Raw genomic sequence first — 17,200 nt, 5'->3', positions numbered from 1 at the left:
GCCTTTGGCATTGATTTTCAAATCATCATTGTCTACAGGAATAGTGCCTGAGGACTGGAGGGTAGCAAATGTGGTTCCCTTGTTCAAAAAGGATAATAGAGCCAACCCTGGTAATTACAGACCAGTGAGTCTCACTTCAGTTGTTGGTAAAGTGTTGGAAAAGGTTATAAGAGATAGGATTTATAACCATCTAGAAAAGAATAATCTGATCAGGGACAGTCAGCACGGTTTTGTGAAGGGTAGGTCGTGCCTAACGAATCTTATTGAGTTTTTTGACAAAGTGACCAAACAGGTAGATGAGAGCAAACCGGTTGATGTGGTGATTTGGATTTCAGCAAGGCATTCAATAAGGTTCCCCGCAGTAGGCTATTATACAAAATGCGGAGGAATGGGATTGTGGGAGACATAGCAGTTTGGATCAGTACTTGGCTTGCTGAAAGAAAACAGAGGGTTGTAGTTGATGGTTCATGTTCATCTTGGTGTCCAGATACTAGCGGTGTACCGCAAGGGTTGGTGTTGGGTCCACTGCTGTTCGTCATTTTTATAAATGACCTGGATGAGGGCTTAGAAGGGTGGGTTAGTAAATTTGCGGATGACACTAAGGTCGGTGGAGTTGTGGATAGTGACGAAGGATGTAGTAGGTTGCAGAGAGACATAGATAGGATGCAGAGCTGGGCTGAGAGGTGGCAAATGGAGTTTAATGTGGGCAAGTGTGAGGTGATACACTTTGGCTGGAGTAATCGGAATGCAAAGTACTGGGCTAATGGTAGGATTCTTGGGAGTGTAGATGAGCAGAGAGACCTCTGTGTCCATGTACACAGGTCCCTGAAAGTTGCCACCCAGATTGACAGAATTGTTAATAAGGCATACAGTATTTTGGCCTTTATTAATAGAGAGATCGAGTTCCGGAACCAGGAGGTTATGCTGCAGCTGTACAAAGCTCTGGTACGGCCACACTTGGAGTATTGTGTACAGTTCTGGTCACCGCATTATAAGAAGGATATGGAAGCTTTGGAAAGGGTGCAGAGGAGATTTACTAGGATGTTGCCTGGGATGGTAGGAATGTCTTATGAGGAAAGGCTGAGGGCCTTGAGGCTGTTCTCATTAGAGAGAAGAAGGTTGAGAGGTGACTTAATAGAGACATACAAGATAATCAGAAGGTTAGATAAAATGGACAGGGAGAGCCTTTTTCTAAGTATGGGGATGGCAAACACAAGGGGACTCAACTTTAAAGTGAGAGGGGATAGGTATAAGATAGATGTCAGAGGTAGTTTCTTTGCTCAGAGAGTAGTAAGGGTATGGAATGCTTTGCCTGCATCGGTAGTAGATTCGCCAAGTTTAAGTGCATTTAAGTCGTCATTGGACAAGCATAAGGACGTACATGGAATAGTGTAGGTGGGATGGGCTTCAGATTAGTATGACAGGGTGGCGCAATATCGAGGGCCGAAGGGCCTGTACTGCGCTGTAATGTTCTATGTCATAAAGTGAAGTCTTGCACAACTTTTGCCTGATCTATTGCCTGAGTCGTACGTAAAGTTATTCGACAGTTTGACATGTTGTACTTCTTTCTAGCCAATTAGTAAGTGGCTTGATATTTTTAAGTATCAAGTCATTCAGTTCAAAATAGAATTTAAAATAAAAATAGAGAATACTGGGGAAACTCCGCACCTGTGATGAGTGAAACAGAGTTCATGATTTGGGTCCAGCATGACCTTTCTTTGGAATTTACTTTTGCTGAGGAATGTGGTCGCGTATTCAGACCCCAGTCTGAGACCCCAAGCACCAAGTGCTTGTTACATCCACTGCCAGTACTGCCTGAGTGCTGCATTGACAGAGCTGTCAGTCTTTGTGTAAGATGTGACTTTCACCTTGGTTATGGAGAGAGATAGGTGCGCACAACAAGGTAGATTTTATAATTGGGGGAAGGGAAATTACGATGCTGTAAGGCAGGATTTGAGGAGCATACGTTGGGAGCATAGGCTGTCAGGGAAGGATGTGGTGGAAATGTGGAACTTTTTCAAAGAGCAGATACGACGTGTCCATGATATGTATGTACCTATCAGGCAGGAAAGAAATGGTCGTGTGAGGGAGCCTTGGTTGACGAGAGAGGTTGAATGGTACCTACACCACATGGACTGCAGCACTCAAAGATGCAGCTCACCATCACTTGCTCCAGAGCAGTTGAGGAGTGACAACTCTCATCCCATGAACGAACAAAAAATGTCCAATAAAACACCTTCCATTGTCAATGAATTAGGGATTTGTTATTGACCTGCTTTGCAACTAGGTATTAGCCTCCATCTTCTTTTATTTTCCATCTGCTTGCATTCCTCTCGCTGATGCTGACTGAATGTTTTCGCACATCCCTTTCAACACCACATTCTACCTCCACCAAAACCTCTCTCAACACTTCTATTGCTGCTAAATTATCAGACTGTTTATTTGACATGTAATATTGAATGAACAGAAATTTCCTCACATTAAATATTGGGAAGACTGAAGCTATTGTTTTTGGTTCTTTCTAAGAACATAATTCCCTAGCTCTTACTCCATTCCTGTCTCTGACAACAGTCTGAGATTAATCCAATTCATTGCAACTTTGGTGCCACATTTAAACCTGTGATGAGTTTTGATCTCATATTCATGCCATCACAAAGACTGCCTATTTCCACTTAAGTAACTTTGCCTGACTTTTGCCCTGTCTCAGCTATTGACTGGTGAAACATTCATTCTTGCCTTTGCTAACTCTAGCATCAACAGTTCTGGTCTGTTTCCCTCTTTAAACTGAAGGTTATCCAAAACAGTACTGCCCAAGTCTTCACTCTCACCAAATCCCATTCCATTAGCAGCCCTATCTTCACTGATCTGTATCAGTTTTCAATCAAGCAATGTTGTAATATTAGAATTGTCAACCTTCTTTTCAAATCCCTCCATGACCTAATCTCTCTGTACCTCTCTAACCTGAGTGAGCCTCACAACTGTACAAGATATCTGTGTCTCTCTAATTCTGATGTCTTATGCATCCCTGATTTTAATCTGCCATTAATGCACTATTGGTGACTATAATTTAGTTGCTTAGGCCTCAATCCATGCAATATTTCCCACATCCCTCTGCCTTTCTGTATCACTTTTCTCTTTGAGAACACACATTAGCACCTAACTTTGATCAAGCTTTTTATTAGCCAACTTAATATTTTCGTATGTGGCTCAATGTCATGTTTGTTTTAAAATGGTCCCATTAAATGCCTAAGGATGTTATGTTAAAGGAGCTTTATAAATTATTATTATTGTTAGTATTTCATGATTTTGCTGCTCCTATAAAAGCATTTCTCACAGTTTGTCCAGCTATTGTAGCATTGTGTTACATCTGATCTAAAAGCCAATGCAAAAAGTTGGCAAGATCAAAATTTGGTATTTGTAGGTTGGTAGGAAAGGAAGGTTATATAATAAGTCTGCTAGTTCAGTCAGATAGTTTGTAATTCATTAATAAGGGGACATAAATTTAAGGTGAAGGGTGGAAGGTATAGGGGAGATGTCAGGGGTGGGTTCTTTACCCAGAGAGTGGTGGGGGCATGGAATGCGCTGCCCGTGGGAGTGGTGGAGTCGGAATCATTGGCGACCTTTAAGCGGCATTTGGATAGGTACATGGATGGGTACTTAATCTAGGTTAGAAGTTCGGCACAACATCGTGGGCCGAAGGGCCTGTTCTGTGCTGTATTGTTCTATGTTCTATGTTCTATGTTGAAACTAAAACCTCGTTTGACATCTCAGTTGGGTGCAGCAGGTGGCAAATGCAGATTTATTCAGCCTGTGGATTGCACGTTTTCAGAGTCTTAATCTACTATTTTTATCTTTTTGTGGCTTGTAGCTTTCATCGATACCTGGACTGGAAGATGTAAAAGTAGAGACAACCAACCAGGATGAGAGTTTTGCAAATGGCCCATCCTCCGTGACAACATCAAACCAGCATCAGCCAGCCCCTCCTGAGGTAAAAATGAGATGAAGAACCAGTGGGAGCTGAGGAGAATTCATATTTTTATGCTGAGTTATGGTGGTGGAATATGCTGCACAGAAAATGTAGTGAAAGCCAATTCAGTCATTAACATTCAAAAAAGAATTGAGTGATTATTCAAAAGGGAAGTCTGCTGTGTCATGGGGAAAGTACATGTGAATGACCCAGGGAGCGGAGGGATGCAGATAATAGGTGACAGGTTTAGATAGAGGATCTGGGTTGGCACAGGCTTGGAGGGCCAGAGGACCTGTTCTTGTGCTGTAATGTTCTTTGATCACTTGTAGCATGTGGACCTTAGTGAGAAACTGCTCAAAACCGAACCAATTCTTTTATTTCTCAGTATGATGAGGGCAGCATCTAATTCGAGGTGGTTTTTGGTGGGCCTTCTGTTTGAACTGCTGTTGTTTATCTGTCTGGGCTGCAACCTCTTAAGTATTAGATGAAAAGATCCATGAATTTGGCCCAGTAGTAGTGAAGCAATGACTGATCACATGTCTCTGTGACTGGTGTTCCCAACACATTGCTGTTGCTGTCCTTATCGATGATGGAGGTCACTGGGTAGGGAATTGGTGTTGAAGTGACCTTGGTAAGTTGCTGTGGTCATTCTGTGAATTGTCCACACACCAGACTACAACATGCTGAGAGAAGGAGTTGGAATTACGTTTTGTGACAGAGCAACTAAACAAACGATTGCTCTCAAGTGAACATGATACACTGGACCCACTCAGGCCAGTAGTGAGTACTCCAATGTGACTCTTCAACAAATTTTAATTGAACTAGGTGTTATTGCTAATTGCCCTTGAGAACTTGATGAACATTGTCTCAAACTGCAGAAGTTCGTGGTAAAGGTGCTCCCATGATGCTCCTGTTAGGTAGGACATTCCCAGTTTTACACCCAGCAACTTGAGCCTTGCAGGTGATGGAAAATCTTTGCAGAGGTTGGAAAGTGACCCATTTAAGATAACTCAAACTCCAATCTGTCATACAACCATTGTGTTAATCCAATGATGGACAACGTATGGTCAGCAGTGGGTGACTTGATCATGGAGCTGCCATTGAAGATCGGAGGGGATGGCCTTGATTTATCTTTCCTTCTCAGCGTGGTCATTAACCCAGAACTTGTTCAGCCTGAGTGTTCACTGCTAAATTGTCAGCCTGGATAAATCCCAGGTCCAGTTATGTCTTGGCATGGACTGCTTCTTGATCAGAGGCATTGCAAGTGGAGTGAAAATCATCAGTTAGCAACCCAGCCTTGTGACAGAGGGACAGCAGGGCATTGCTGAACCAGTTAAAGGTCATTCTCTGGGAAGCCCCTTCAGCACTATCCTGAGGATCTTGGCTGATTGGTCTCCCAACAATCCTGACCATGTTACTGCAATCATGACCAACTCCTTTCTGTCAGGTGTAGCTCCACTATTTGTTCTTGCCTCTTATTTTCAAGTTTGTCTGAATTCAATCACGTAGACAAGCCTGTTCTTCTGCTTCTTTGGTGTCTAAATTCTAAATGGTAAATGTGGGACATGTCTGTATCAACCACTTGATATCGTGGGCGGCACAGTGGTTAGCACTGCTGCCTCACAGCGCCAGAGACCCGGGTTCAATTCCCGCCTCAGGCGACTGACTGTGTGGAGTTTGCATGTTCTCCCCGTGTCTGCATGGGTTTCCTCCGGGTGCTCCGGTTTCCTCCCACAATCCAAAGATGTGCAGGTCAGGTGAATTGGCCATGCTAAATTGCCCGTAGTGTTAGGTAAGGGGTAAATGTAGAGGTATGGGTGGGTTACTCTTCGGCGGGTCGGTGTGGACTTGTTAGGCCGAAGGGCCTGTTTCCACACTGTAATGTAATCTAATCTAATCTAATGCGAATTAATGGGAAAATGGATTTGAACTTTGCATGGGAGCTGTGAGGTTCCTGGGTTTACCAATTGTATTAGTTTCCCATCAGGAAATTATTTCTCTTCCCTTTTTCAGTATGGAACTTTTTTACATCCACCTTCTTCTGTCCTTGTGTATGAGAGTAGCACAGTTTGTCACTGTGCTCCATTTTATGTTAAACCTTTTACGTCTAACTGTGGGAGTGCAATGGCCTTGCTGTGAATTCCTGTTTCCAACATTTAACCTGAGTACTGTGTATGAGGCTAGGCCACAGCAAGCTGTTTTAATAGTGTTTATCCTGGAAATTGCTCAAATTCTGAAGCAAAAGTGCAATAAACTTTAAGATCTGATTTTAAGTGAACCTGGCCTCTATGTTGGCGGTCTGCTCTTGTGTTAAGGTAAGATGTATTTGCAGTAAAAGCTCTTAGAAACTGATTTAAAGACCAGTACCATCCCAACACGTGCATCCTAATCAAGTAGGCAATAATGTAGGTATTATCAGCAATGCAAAAATGTACATCTCTGCACTATAAGACTATTAAAACAAAACTCTGAAGGGCATTGAAATAATTTAAACTCCTAGTTTATTTTTAATACCATATTATGCAATTATTGATGTGCTGACCTTTTGTAGTGTGATTATGTTTTGGTCCTGTTACACAATTAGAAGAGAATGACTATAGATAAATATAAATAAAATTAGAAATTACATTTGACATTCAAATTTAAAATGAAGCAAGTCAAAGCATGACTTCATGTGGAAAATGTGCTGTATTTGAAGTTCTGAACTGAAGGATGTCTCACTGGGAATGGTGGACAATGACTGGAATCTGTGGTATTCCCTATTGCTAGATTTGGTACATGCATCTCATGGAAGAACTTTGAACATCGTTCAAAATGCATCACATTGCTAATCGCCATTCCTGTGATGTCTCATGTGGTTCAGTTACCCTTTGCTTATCATGTATGACATGTTGGTCCTGCCATTACTAAATCTTCATTGACACTGTACAAATGAAAAGGCAACGCTGGTTAAAAGGGCCTTTGTTGCGTCTTTGGAGGGGGGTGGGGTGCAATATTGTGCACTATATTTATCACGTTTTAGGAGAGGTAGGTCTGGGAGGACAATTAGAGTCACAGCTTCTGCAGAACGGCAATGGCTGTCTGGTTCATTGAGCCTGCACAACCACCTATCTGCTCCACCCTCCTTTCCGACCTATCACCATTACCCCCACCTCCATTTACCTATCACACTCTCAGCTACCTTCCCCCTCAGCCCACCCCCCCCTCCCATTTATCTCACCATCCCCTCAGCTCACAGCCTCATTCCTGATAAAGGGCTTATGCCCAAAATGTTGATTTTCCTGCTCCTCGGATGCTGTCTGACCTGCTGTGCTTTTCCAGCACCACACTCTCAACTCTGATCTTCAGCATCTGCAGTCCTCACTTTCACCTGGTCAATCATCCATCTATTCTAATCTCATTTCCCAGCACATGGTCCAAACCTTTGAATGCTCATCTAAAAACTTCTCGAGTGCCTTGAGGGTTCCTGCCTCTTTTTCTGGCAGAGTATTCAAGATACTCACCGCCGTCTAGATGAACACATTTTTTTCCTCAACTTCCCCCTAAATCTTAAGATCTTTACCTTAAAAATATGCCCTCTGGTTATTGACTAAGATGGAAAGTTTATCCTTATCTATGCTTCTCATTAACTTTGTACACCTCAATCAGATTCTCCTCAGCCTTCTCCATTCCAAAGTAAACTATTCCAGCTATCCAGTCTCTTTTCATAGTGAATCATTCCAGCCAAGGCAAAATCCTGGTGAATTTCCTCTGCACTCCCTCAAGTACAATTACATCTTTAGTAAATAATGTGCTCACCGTACTCCAGCTCTGGGCTAGCTAGTAGTCGCATACAGCTCCAGGCCTCAATTGATAAAGGCAAGTATCCTGTATGCCTCCTTCACCACCTTGTCTACCTGTCCTGTTGCCTTCAAGGTTCTCTGGTCATCCACACCAAGGTCCCTCAGATCCTCTGTACTTCCTAGAATCCTTGCAATCAATGTATATTCTCTTGTTAGTCCTCCCAAAATATATCACCTCCACTTTTAAGGATTAATTTCCATTTGCCACTGTTTAGTCCATCTGACTGGCCCATCTAATTTGTCTTGTAGTCTAAGAATTCTGGATGCAGCATGTTTTCAGAAAACACCCCTCAAAAGCTGTCTCCTTTCGCTTTTAAACTGTTACACAAAATAACTTGTCCAATAAAATAGTGCAGAAATGCTGGTTCTGGGTTTAAGTTGGTAACCACATACAGAGAGATGTAGAGTACAGATGAGAAAATTCCGGTCTGTGTACTGAGAAATCTTGTTTGGTGTTCAAGGCATTTTACTTCTGCAAAATCAGAAAGTATGGTGAGCTCATGGTTGCATTGTTTTGGAGAATGTTGATTGGCATAATTGTTTTATCTTTCTGACATTTTTGCTTCCAATTTTAGTTTCTTTGTTTGGAGAGGAAGACAGAAGCTCCTCTGTGGTCACTAATCTATTTTGACTCCATATCCAGCAAAGCCTGAGATTTAAAATTCTCATCTTTGCTTTCAGTGTACCTCCAATCTCTGTAACCACCTCCAGTCCCACAACTCTGTAAAATGTCTGTGTTCTTCCACCTCCTGCACCTTGCACATCCCCAGTTTCCATCTCTGCTTTCTCTGCAGCTGTGCCTTCAGCTGCCCGGACCCTTAGATCTGCAATTCCCTTCCTAAACCCCTCTTACCTTTCTGCACATCTTAAGCACCTATTTCTTCGACCTAGGTTTCTTATGACTTGAGGTTTTACGTTGCTCGATGTCAAATTTTGTTTGATATCGGTCCTGTGAACCATCTTGAGTTGGTTTACTGTGGTAAAGGCATGAAATATGTTTTCCAACCTTTTTCATTTTTTGACTTGCTTTCTAACCTAATGTTTAACTTCAAGTTGAGTAAAGAGCAGAGAATTTCATATTTAATGTTAATTCTGTATGAACATTCCATGTTGTCATGATCACATTGGCCTGTAATTGGTGATGGAGTGCAAAATTGTAGCTGCTTAGTGGAAAGGTTTCAAAATAGGAGCTGTCATCCATCTTCTACTGAGCTTAAGTTCCTTGTTTTGAAATCATATCAATTGTAAGGAAAAGATTAATTAAGAATTATATCATGTCTCTGCATTATCTTTTAAGATTGAATATAATAGCAAGATAAAGCTGTTTTTATCAACAAATATAGGACTTTTAAACCTTTCTGTACTCTAGAATACAGACTGTTACTTCAGTGGAGTGCACTCCTTCCAGTTATGTCATCTACGCATCTGACTGACACTTTCTCACCCATATCATTCTAATCATTCACCATTGCCTTCTAGTCAATTAAAAAGGCTTCACTTGTGGCATATTAAATGATCTGGCTGTTTTGGGTGTGCTTCATCATGGAATCCTTCTTTTAACAGATGACCCTGCTTCAGTAACTGCAGGGTTTCGTCCCTCACCCATTTCTCGTCTTCCGACCAGCTGCTAGAGAGTTTGTTCTTCTGTTTTCCTTTCTTGCTGTGCTCTCTCATTCAATTGGATTAAAGGTCAGTGTTATAGTCCCACAGCTACTCATGGGTTGTCAGGGTAGTTTCTTATTGGTTTGGCCCCAGAATGCGAAGTGGCAAAAATGCAATGAATCTTTTTAATCTGCATGTTGTATCTCCTTCTCCTGCTTACTTGCCACTAATCCTATCTCCTCTTTAGCAATGTGCTGGCTGAGGCTGAACCACAATGTTTGCAACCTTGCCATTCTATTTGATCCTGGTTAAACTTTCCAAATCGCATCCTCTCCATTGTCAAGATCACATGCTTCCAGCTTAATGGCACCGCTATTTTATCTGCTCCTGATCCCGTCATCTATGTCCTTACTATCCCCTGTCTATTTGCTTGTTCTGTTGGCCAGTTCCCATTCTTTGTTTTCCATAAATAAGCATGTCTAAACCTCTGCTACCAAATCATTCACTGCCTTGGCAGCTTGTTGGTCCAGGAGATGAGCTTCTAATAACATTTATGGTCTATCATCAACTTCTGCCTAGTTCCATTGCTGAAGCATTGCCTATCTCCTGTTGTTGTCTTATCTGCTGCTGAAACCCTCATCTCTGCCTTTATTCCCACTCGACTTGGCTACTGCAGTGTTCTCCTGGCTGGCCTCCTCCAGGTCACCCTCCATAAACTTGAACTCGACTAAACTTTTGCTGCCTGTATTCTAAGTTGTTTCCTCGTTAAGCGGCATCTTTATTTTAAATTTCTCCTCCGTCATCTTTTATGGTCCCCCCATGAGCTCTGCCATCTCAGTCTCTGTAACGTCCTTCATCCATACAACCCTCCGAGGTGCCTGCCTTGCGACAGTCTGACCCCTTGAGTATTCCTGATTTTGACTACTGCACCATGTATGCCAATTCTCTCCTCCATTTAACTTGCTCCTTAAATCTATTTTGTTGATTAAGTTTTTGACCATCTATCCTAATAACTCCTCCTGCCACTCCGGGTTAGATTTTGTTCAATGCTTCTGTGAAATGCCTTCGTTGTGTTCAGGCCACTGTACAAATGTAGGTTTTTCTTGTTACTACATTGGCTTTTTACAGTAGCCATTGCCCATAGTAGGCAAACTTCATTCACACCGATGAGCCTCTTGTACGCAGTGGGGACAGTACCCAGGAGATTTTTCTTGTCAGTTGCAGAGAATGATGCTGTGCTTATCTATGTAACATCACTTCAGAGGTAACTGACTATATATGAACGCTGTCCTAAATGCGGATCTGCCATTACCACCTTTCCCCAACTATCAGTCAACTTTGAATGTATGGGTGCACTTCAGAGGATAGTTTGACTGCATCTGTCTTTGTTTTGTACTTTCTGTGTGAGTCAATTTCTTATATGGGTTTTGTACTCAGCAGCTTTTCTTTGTTAAAATTTAAAGAAATTTAGTTCCTTTCATTCAGGTTTTGACACTCTTGATTTTTGTCTCTTATTGGAGTTATTTTTTATTTTGCAGAGCCAACAAAACATTGAATCTACAACCCAAAGCAAAGTGGATTCCCTGGCAGAAAATGCTATTACTGTTGCCAAGGACCCTCGATATGCAAGATACCTGAAGATGGTCCAAGTGGTGTGTTAATTTTCTTTCTCTTGGTGTTAGAAGTCTTGCCTTGACATCAACCATTATTAATCTTTTCACATTGAAACATAGAACAATAGGAGTAGGCCGTTCAGCCCTTCAAGCTTGCTCTACTATTCGTTATGTTCATGATTGATCTCTCACTTGAGCCTGGTCCTGCTTTTCTCCCCCATATCCTTTGGTGTCTTTAGCGTCAACGCTATATCCAACTCCTTCAAATTATGTTTTGGGGAACATTACTTAAAGGGAGGACTGTGGAAGGCAATGGCAAATTTTCAAAGAGCACATGGGTGAATTGCAACAATGTTTCATTCCTCTCTGGTGCAAAGGTGAAAGGGAAAAGCTGGCTAAACCACAGGGTGCAAGGGAAATTAGAGGTGGTGTTAGATCCAAGGAAGAAGCAAACATTGGCCAGAAAAAACAACAGACCAGAAGAGTGGGAGCAGTTCAGAATTCAGCAAAGAAGGGCGAAGGGGTTGATTAAGAAAGGGAAAATTGAGTACAAGAGTAAGTATGTGAAAAGAAAAAAAAGATTAGTGAAGACATTAAAGGTCCCTTATAGCCAGAAGCAGGGGAATTTATAATGGGGAACAAAGAAATGGCTGACCAGCTAAATATATATTTTGATTCTGTGTTCATAAAGACAGGTATAAATCATATACCCGAAATATTGGGAAACATAGGATTAAGTGAAAAGGAGAAACTGAAGAATATCAGTTTTAGTAAGGAAATGGTGTACAGCACATTTATGGCTTTGAAGGCTGATAAATCCCCAGAGCCTGATAATCTACATCAAGAGTTCTTAAGGAAATGACCCTAGAAGTAGTGGATGCATTGGTGGTCATCTTCCAAGATTCTTCAGACACTGGAACAATTGGGTGGTAGCTAATGTAACCCTTCTATTTAAGAAGGAGATAGCAAAAATTACAGACCAGTTAGCCAGATGTCAGTAGTGGCGAAAACACTAGAGTCCATTATAAAAAAAATTAATAGCTGAGCATTGGAAATCAGTGGAAGGATCAGACAGTCAGCATGAATTACAAAAGGGAAATCATGCTTAGCAAATCTATTGGAGTTCTTTGAGGATGTAAGTCATACTGAAATGAGAGGGAGCCAGTGAATCACATAATCATCGAATTTTGCAGTACAGAAGGAGGCCGTGATCCATTGTGTCTGCATCAGCTCCCGAAAGAGCTATCCAGCTAACCACTCTCCAGCCCTGTTTAAATACAAATTCTTTGTGTTAAATTCCTGCAGGCACCCTCTGATCTGGCCTTTCACTTGTTTTCTGCTTCTCCAAAACCTTACCCTCCCTTCTCTGCATACATTTCTCCAACTGATTAGTCTTCCTTTATGCTAGGTACATCCAGCAGAAACCACATCCAGATGACTTTATAGAGATGAATAAAGGCAACTGCAGAGGTGTGAGGGAGGAGCTGAGTAGAATTGACTGGGAGAGGAGCCTAGCAGGAAAGACAGCGGAACAACAATGACAGGAGTTTCTGGGAGTAATTCAGGAGACACAGCAAAGATTCATCCTGAGGAAAAGGAAGCATGGTACAGGGAGGGTGAGGCAACCACTGCTGACAAGGGAAGTATGAGGGTAAGCTAGCCTGTAATGTAAACGAAGAATGTAAGAGTTTCTTTAAATGTATAAAGGGCAAAAGAAAGGCAAAAGTGAACATTGGGCTGCTGGAAACTGATGCTGGAGAAGAAATAATGGGGAACAAAGATGTGGCAGGGAACTGAACAAGTACTTTGTGTCAGTCTTCGCAGTGGAAGACACAAGTGTTGTACATCCTAACAATTCGAGAGAGTCCAGGGCACATGTGAGTTACTAGAAAATAAAAGCAGGGATGTACTTCTGAGGCTTTATAAAGCTCTGGTCAGACCATATGTAGAGTATTATGAGCAATTTTGGGCTCCACACTTCAGGAAGGATGTACTGGCCCTGGAGCGGGTTCAAAGGAGATTCACGAGAATGATCCCAGGAATGAAAGGCTTAACGTATGAGAAACTTTTGAGGACTCTGGGTCTATGCTTGATGGAAGTTAGAAGTATATAGGGAATCCAATTGAAACGTACAGAATACTGAATGGTCTGGGCAGAGTGGATGTTGGGAAGATGCTCCCATTGGTGGGAAAGACTAAGACCCGAGGGAATAGCTTTAGAATAAAGGGAAGACCTTTTAAAATAGCGATGAGGAGAAACTTCTTCAGCCAGAGAGTAGTGAATCTATGGAATTCACTGCCACAGAGGGCTATGGAGGCCAGGTCATTCCATCTGTCTAAGACAGAGATAGATAGGTTCTTGATTGTCAAGGGGATCAAAGGTTACGGGGAGCATGAGGTTGAGAAATGGATCAGCCATGATGAAATGACAGGGCAGACTTGATAGGCAGAATGGCCTAATTTCAGCTCCTATATTTTATGGGATTGTGCTTAGATTAGAGATTAGATTAGATTCGCTACAGTGTGGAAACAGGCCCTTCGGCCCAACAAGTCCACACCAACCCTTTGAAGAGTAACCCACCCAGACTCATTCCCCAACCCTATATTTATCCCTGACTAATGCACCTAAAATGATGGGCAATTTAACATTGCCAATCCACCTAACCTGCACATCTTTGGATTGTGGGAGGAAACCGGAGCACCCGGAGGAAACCCACGCAGACACGGGGAGGATGTGCAAACTCCACACTGTGAGGCAGCAGTGCTAACCACTGAGCCACTGTGCCACTATAGAATTTCAAACTGTTAAGTTTTTTTTGTGGCTTGTTCTGAGGATTTCTCAGTCCAATATTTCAACATTCCCCTAACTAGAGTGATCCGGCCATTTCATTATGCTCTGATCAAGCCTTGCTGTTTTGAACTATTGACAATGTAGAATTCTCTGAATCTCCTTTCTGTGTTGCAGGGTGTTCCTGTTATGGCCATAAGAAACAAAATGATTTCCGAAGGACTCAACCCAGACCTGTTGGAGTGAGTTTACACCAAATTCTGAAACTTCTCCATTTGTTCGAATGTTCTTTTCTCTCTGACTCTCGTATATAGTTAATTCACTTGAACCAGAGGAATGGGCTGCATCCAACACTGCCCCATACCATGTGTCCAGAGTTTTGTGAATCATGTACTAAGCTTCAAAGAATGTTTATGGAGAGTTGGATGCTTTTCAAACCTTCTAACAAATTTTGATGTGCTCCTTTGAGGTACTGGTGCCAAGAATAGCCCTGTGCAATCTGTTGGCCCCACGAAATTCAAACAAATAAAACCAAGGAGTGAAAAGTAAACATGCAGGATAGTGGAAATATGGAATTCTGTCCTACAGAAAGCTATGGAGGCAATGGTGCAATTGGAGTTTGCAAGATTGAGATCAGTAAGGATTTTGTTTAGCAAGCGTGTCAAGGCATCTATACATTAAATTATGTTAAGATCACAAATATGATCGTTGGCAAAGCCAGTATTTATTGACCATCTCTAATTACTCTTACAAAATTCAAATATAGACCACTTGGCCCCTTTAGCTGCTCCACCATTCAGTAAGATCATAGCTAATCAGTTTGTGTTTCAAATTCCACACTCCCATAGTAAACATGTCCTGAAGTGCCTCCAGTGTGTTTATACCCTTGCTTCAATAAGGAGACCAAAACTACACATGGTACTTGAAATGTGGCCTCACCAATGCTGTGTATAACTGAAGCCTAACATCCTTGCATTATGTTCAATTCTTTTCACAATAAAGGATAACACCGTGGGCGGCACGGTGGCACAGTGATTAGCACTGCTGCCTCACAGCGCCAGAGACCCAGGTTCAATTCGCAACTCAGGCAGCTGACTGTATGGAGTTTGCACATTTTCCCCGTGTCTGCGTGGGTTTCCTCCGGGTGCTCCGGTTTCCTCCCATAGTCCAAAGGTGTGCAGGTTAGGTGAATCGGATATGCTAAATTGCCCGTAGTGTTAGGTAAAAGGGGTAAATGTAGGGGAATGGGTGGTTGCGTTTCGGCGGGTCGGTGTGGACTTGTTGGGCCGAAGGGCCTGTTTCCACACTGCAGGTAATCTAATCTAGGTAATCTAATCTAATCTAATCCCCTCCACCTTTCTGATTACGACCCATGCATTAGAACTAAGTCCCCTGTATCTCCAGCTTTTGTAATCATTCTCCATTTAATTAATACTGTTTTTTCACTTTTTCATTTTCCCATATGAAGTTCCACCTGCCAGATGTTTGCTCACTTAGTCAGCCATTGATATCCTTCTGAAACTTTCTGATATCGTTTTCACAATATATTTTCCTACTTATCTTGGTTTAATGTGAGTTTACCTACCATGCCTACAGACTGCTCGTCCAAGTCATTGATGTACATTATAAAAGGTTGAGGCCTAACCAGACCCGTGCAAAACTCCACTGCTCACATCTTGCCAATTGGACATTTATGCCACACAGCCAATCTTTTATCCATGCCACTATGTTACCCCCATGCCATGAGATTTTATTTTCTGCAGTAACATTGATATAGCACCTTATCAAATGCGTTCTTGAAAACCAAATACAGTATTTTATCCACATCACATCTTACTCATTCAACGGCTTCCAATAAATCGGTTCAGTATGATATGTGGGCGGTACGGTGTCATAGTGGTTAGCACTGCTGCCTCACAGTGCCAGAGACCCGGGTTCATTTCCCGCCTCAGGCGACTGTCTGTGTGGAGTTTGCACGTTCTCCCCGTGTCTGCGTGGGTTTCCTCCGGGTGCTCCGGTTTCCTCCCACAGTCCAAAGATGTGCAGGTCAGGTGAATTGGCCATGCTAAATTGCCCGTAGTGTTAGGTAAGGGGTAAATGTAGGGGTATGGGTGGGTTGCGCTTCGGCGTGCCGGTGTGGACTTGTTGGGCCGAAGGGCTTGTTTCCACACTGTAATGTAATCTAATCTAAAATCTCTTTGACAAAACCATGCTAAATCTTCCTGGTGAGAGAATCATAGAGTCATACAGCACGGAAACAGACCCTTTTTGTCCAAAACTTGTTTGTGCAGACCAAGTTTCCTGAAGTAAACTAGTCCCATTTGCCTGCATTTGGCCTATATCCCTCCAAATCTTTCCTCTACATTTACCTGTCCAAATGTCTTTTAAATCTAAGGGTGCAGCTGTAATCCCTTTAGAGATTGATTCTGATGCATTCCGCAGGACAGGCATCAAGTTAACTAGCCTATCGTTTCCTGCTTTCTGCTTCCTTTTTTTGAACATAAGGTTTATGTTTGCTACTTTTCAGTTTACTGGAACCTTTCCTGAATCAAGGGAGTTTTGAAAGTTAACACCAATGCATTTACCACCTAATTAGTACCTCTTTTCAGACCCTAGGATGAACTTGTCAGCCCATAGCTCCATCAGTTTTCTCAGCTTTCCTCATGATTATAGTTTTGCAAAGTTTCTCTCTCCTTTCCACCATCTGATTTACAGCTATTCCTGGAATGATATTTGTATCCTCTATAGTGAAGTCAGAGCAAAATATTTATTCCTTTCATCCATCATTTCCTTGCTATCTCCCAATAAAACATAGAACATTACAGCGCAGTACAGGCCCTTCGGCCCTCGATGTTGCGCCGACCTGTCATACCTGAAGCCCATCTAACCTACACTATTCCATGTGCGTCCATATGCTTGTCCAATGATGACTTAAATGCACTTAAAGTTGGCAAATCTACTACTGTTGCAGGCAAAGCATCCCATACCCTTACTACTATCTGAGTAAAGAAACTACCTCTGACATCTGTCTTATATCTATAACCCCTCAATTTAAAGCTACGCCCCCTTGTGCTCGCCATCGTCATACTTGGAAAAAGGCTCTCCCTGTCCACCCTACCTAACCCTCTGATTATGTTATATGTCTCTATTACGTCACCTCTCAACCTTCTCTCTAACGATAACAGCCTCAAGTCCCTCAGCCTTTCCTCGTAAGACCGTCCCTCCGTACCAGGCAACATCCTAGTAAATCTCCTCTGCACCCTTTCCAAAGCTTCCACATCCTTCTTATAATGCGGTGACCAGAACTGTACACAATACTCCAAGTACGGCCGCACCAGAGTTTTGTACAGCTGTAACATAACCTCATGGTTCCGGAACTCGATCCCTCT

At 42.3% G+C, this 17,200-nt stretch overlaps 1 protein-coding gene across 1 annotated transcript in view; it reads left to right on the top strand.

Moving 5' to 3' along the window:
* The window catches only part of washc3 (WASH complex subunit 3), a 49,357-nt gene that overhangs the window by 24,173 nt on the left and 7,984 nt on the right, over positions 1-17,200 (top strand). Inside the window, exons 4-6 of the mRNA XM_043708751.1 lie at positions 3,869-3,988; positions 10,950-11,063; positions 13,989-14,053. Of these exons, the coding sequence (XP_043564686.1) occupies positions 3,869-3,988; positions 10,950-11,063; positions 13,989-14,053 (299 nt within the window). The remainder of the gene's footprint in view (positions 1-3,868; positions 3,989-10,949; positions 11,064-13,988; positions 14,054-17,200) is intronic.

This window comes from Chiloscyllium plagiosum, chromosome 19, assembly GCF_004010195.1.
Source record: "Chiloscyllium plagiosum isolate BGI_BamShark_2017 chromosome 19, ASM401019v2, whole genome shotgun sequence".
NCBI lineage: Eukaryota > Metazoa > Chordata > Chondrichthyes > Orectolobiformes > Hemiscylliidae > Chiloscyllium > Chiloscyllium plagiosum.
This window is presented reverse-complemented; position numbering and strand designations above follow the sequence as displayed.